This window comes from Montipora capricornis, chromosome 11 (assembly GCF_036669925.1).
Source record: "Montipora capricornis isolate CH-2021 chromosome 11, ASM3666992v2, whole genome shotgun sequence".
NCBI classification, from domain to species: domain Eukaryota; kingdom Metazoa; phylum Cnidaria; class Anthozoa; order Scleractinia; family Acroporidae; genus Montipora; species Montipora capricornis.
Window position 1 is genome coordinate 1,272,650 of NC_090893.1, and position 2,500 is coordinate 1,275,149.

The 2,500-nt window shown below is 40.3% G+C and overlaps 1 protein-coding gene across 1 annotated transcript in view; it reads left to right on the top strand.

Moving 5' to 3' along the window:
• LOC138023611 (AP-1 complex subunit mu-1-like) overlaps positions 1-2,500 on the top strand; it is a 29,579-nt gene that overhangs the window by 17,492 nt on the left and 9,587 nt on the right. The window contains exon 8 of the mRNA XM_068870630.1: positions 2,278-2,349. Coding sequence (XP_068726731.1) covers positions 2,278-2,349 — 72 coding nt within the window. The remainder of the gene's footprint in view (positions 1-2,277; positions 2,350-2,500) is intronic.

Below are 2,500 nucleotides of genomic sequence, written 5' to 3' on the forward strand. Positions count from 1 at the left end.
AGTACAATGGCAACAACAACGGCGGTCTTCAGTCAACATTCTGGGGTAACAGTGCATTGTTACCCTCTGATGTCATAGATTTTGCACTGTTGCCCGCTCAGAGACTTTTGGTGGGAAACAGTTTTATTGTTAGATGTCATGTGACCTCGAAGTAACCAATGAGAGCGCGCGCTGTTGGAGGAAAAAATTCAGCTATGTAACAAGATTGTTTAAAAGAGGACATATAATTGTGCTGCATGTGCGGCACACATTTTAGCCCATATGAGGAAGTTTAAGAAACGAGGACGGCTACAGCAACGACAACGCCAAGAAGAGTAATAGTATTGGTTAAAAGCGGAAAAAAATTAATGATCGTGCTGCACGTGCGGCACGCTTTTTTGTACATTTCTTTCCCGCATTAATCAAAACAACAACGCAAAATGACCAATTTTCAGGTTTTGACGACAACGTGGACAAACAACAGTGAATCTTTCCTTCTCTCTTTACTTCAAATCCTTACTTACCAATCTGGTGATAGGATACTTTGGCCATATTGTACAACATGAACAAGATGGAAACATCGTGAAAGGATAGCTCGAGCTTATTCGAAGTGACATCTTCGTCGCCGTAGCCATCGTGGTTTCTTAAACTGCCTATTTTTGCGATTCCTTCAGTGGGTAACAACCATGTGAAAGCACCAAATTTGAGCACACAAATGCGAGTCTTAAATAATGCTCTGTTCTTACTCTGAAATCGCTTGTACCAGTAAATATTTTCGGATATTTCGTCCACATTGTACGACGTGAACAAGATGGAATAATCGCGAAAGACTTACGAATGTGCGTGCAAAGTTCTGTTTTGAGGTGACGTTTTCGTCAACATCACCGTTGTGGATTTTGAAGTTTCCAGAATAGCGAAGATATCGTTGACGTCACCTATTGTCATGAGGGACTTTATATAGGCCCAGTAATACGGGCAACATTTTTCGTGCAACTTGTCGCGCAACAATGTTGCGCTGCAAGTTGAGATGGTTTGTTGCGCGTATTACCACCTTGTTGTGCAACAAGTTTTTATCTTGCAAAAAGTAGACGTCGCTTTTACTTTTTGCAACATGGAAATTTGTTGCGCAAAAAAGTGGTAATACGCGCAACAAACGGTCTCAACTTGCAACACAACATTGTTGCGCGACAAGTTGCACGAAAAATGTTGCCCGTATTACTGGACCTCAAGATCTACGACGCGTTCGTCAACGAGAATGCCACGAAACAACAATATCATTGGTTAAAAGAGGAAAATAATCGTGCTGCACGTGCGGCACGCATTTTAACACATTTTCCGTGCGGTTCTCTGTACAAAAAACGGCGTGAAATCACCAAAATTTGAGGTTTTGACGACAACGCGCGCTGTGAAATCTCATTCTCTATTTTTGCTCTGAAACCGCTCGTACCAATTTATTTTTAGGATACTTCGCCCACACTGCACGACGCGAACGAGATGGCCAAACCGCGAAAAACTTATGATAGTGTAAAAGTTATATTTTGAGGCGACGCTTTTGTTGACGTCGCCGTTGTAGATCTTTGGGCGGTTTCCTTTTGTCAGATCTGGCCGGCCAGACCCTTCAACGGTTTGCAAAGAAATTGCAACAATTTGAGGGAACACTTGCATGATATCCGTCGTATTATTCTGCAGTAGTATATGTCATCCTCAACTTCTTCGAGGTGTGTTAATTTGAAGGCGTTGTACAGTTAGTCCTTCCAAATGCCTGGTCTGGCCGGTCAGTTCTGTCAAATGGAAAGCGCCTTAAACTCCCTATTAATGTGCCAACCAGAGGCTCATTGGTTGTCGAAACATAGGGTCTTTGTTCTTGTGGTTGGCACATTAAAATAACAAAAACAACGTTTGTAAACAGATATCATTTCTATATTCTCTGAAACGCGGCATCAATAAAATTGTAAAAAAAGTATTTTCTAGTTGATAGGTCGCCATTTTTTAAAAGTCCTCTACTTTTAATGGCTTTCATTTTTTAAACGACTCTGCTTACCAGCTGGTTGCCATTCGTAATTTGGGATTCTTCTACAATTTCCTACAATTGCGAACATGTTTGTCTTAGCATGTTACATATAGTGGGTATAACTTTAGGGTTCAATAGGAAAGTTAAAAAAATAAATAAAGTAATTAAAAAATAATAATATTAATAATAATAATAGTAGTAAATTCAGGCCATTCCTGAAATTCTGCAGTTTGGACACAAATTATACAGTGCATCAATTTATTGTCTTTTATTTTTCTCGTTATTAGGTGAAACCTTTGATCTGGATTGAATCTGTGATTGAGCGACACTCCCACAGTCGTGTAGAATATATGATTAAGGTACTGTATTTAGCATTCATGGATCATAAGGGAAGACAAGCAGGGGTTTCAGGTGACTGATGGAAGTTAAGTAGGCGACGTACTGTTTAATAAACGAACGGCGGTGTTTTATCGGCATTTAAGCCACGAGCGAAGCCGAGGGTTTTAGACC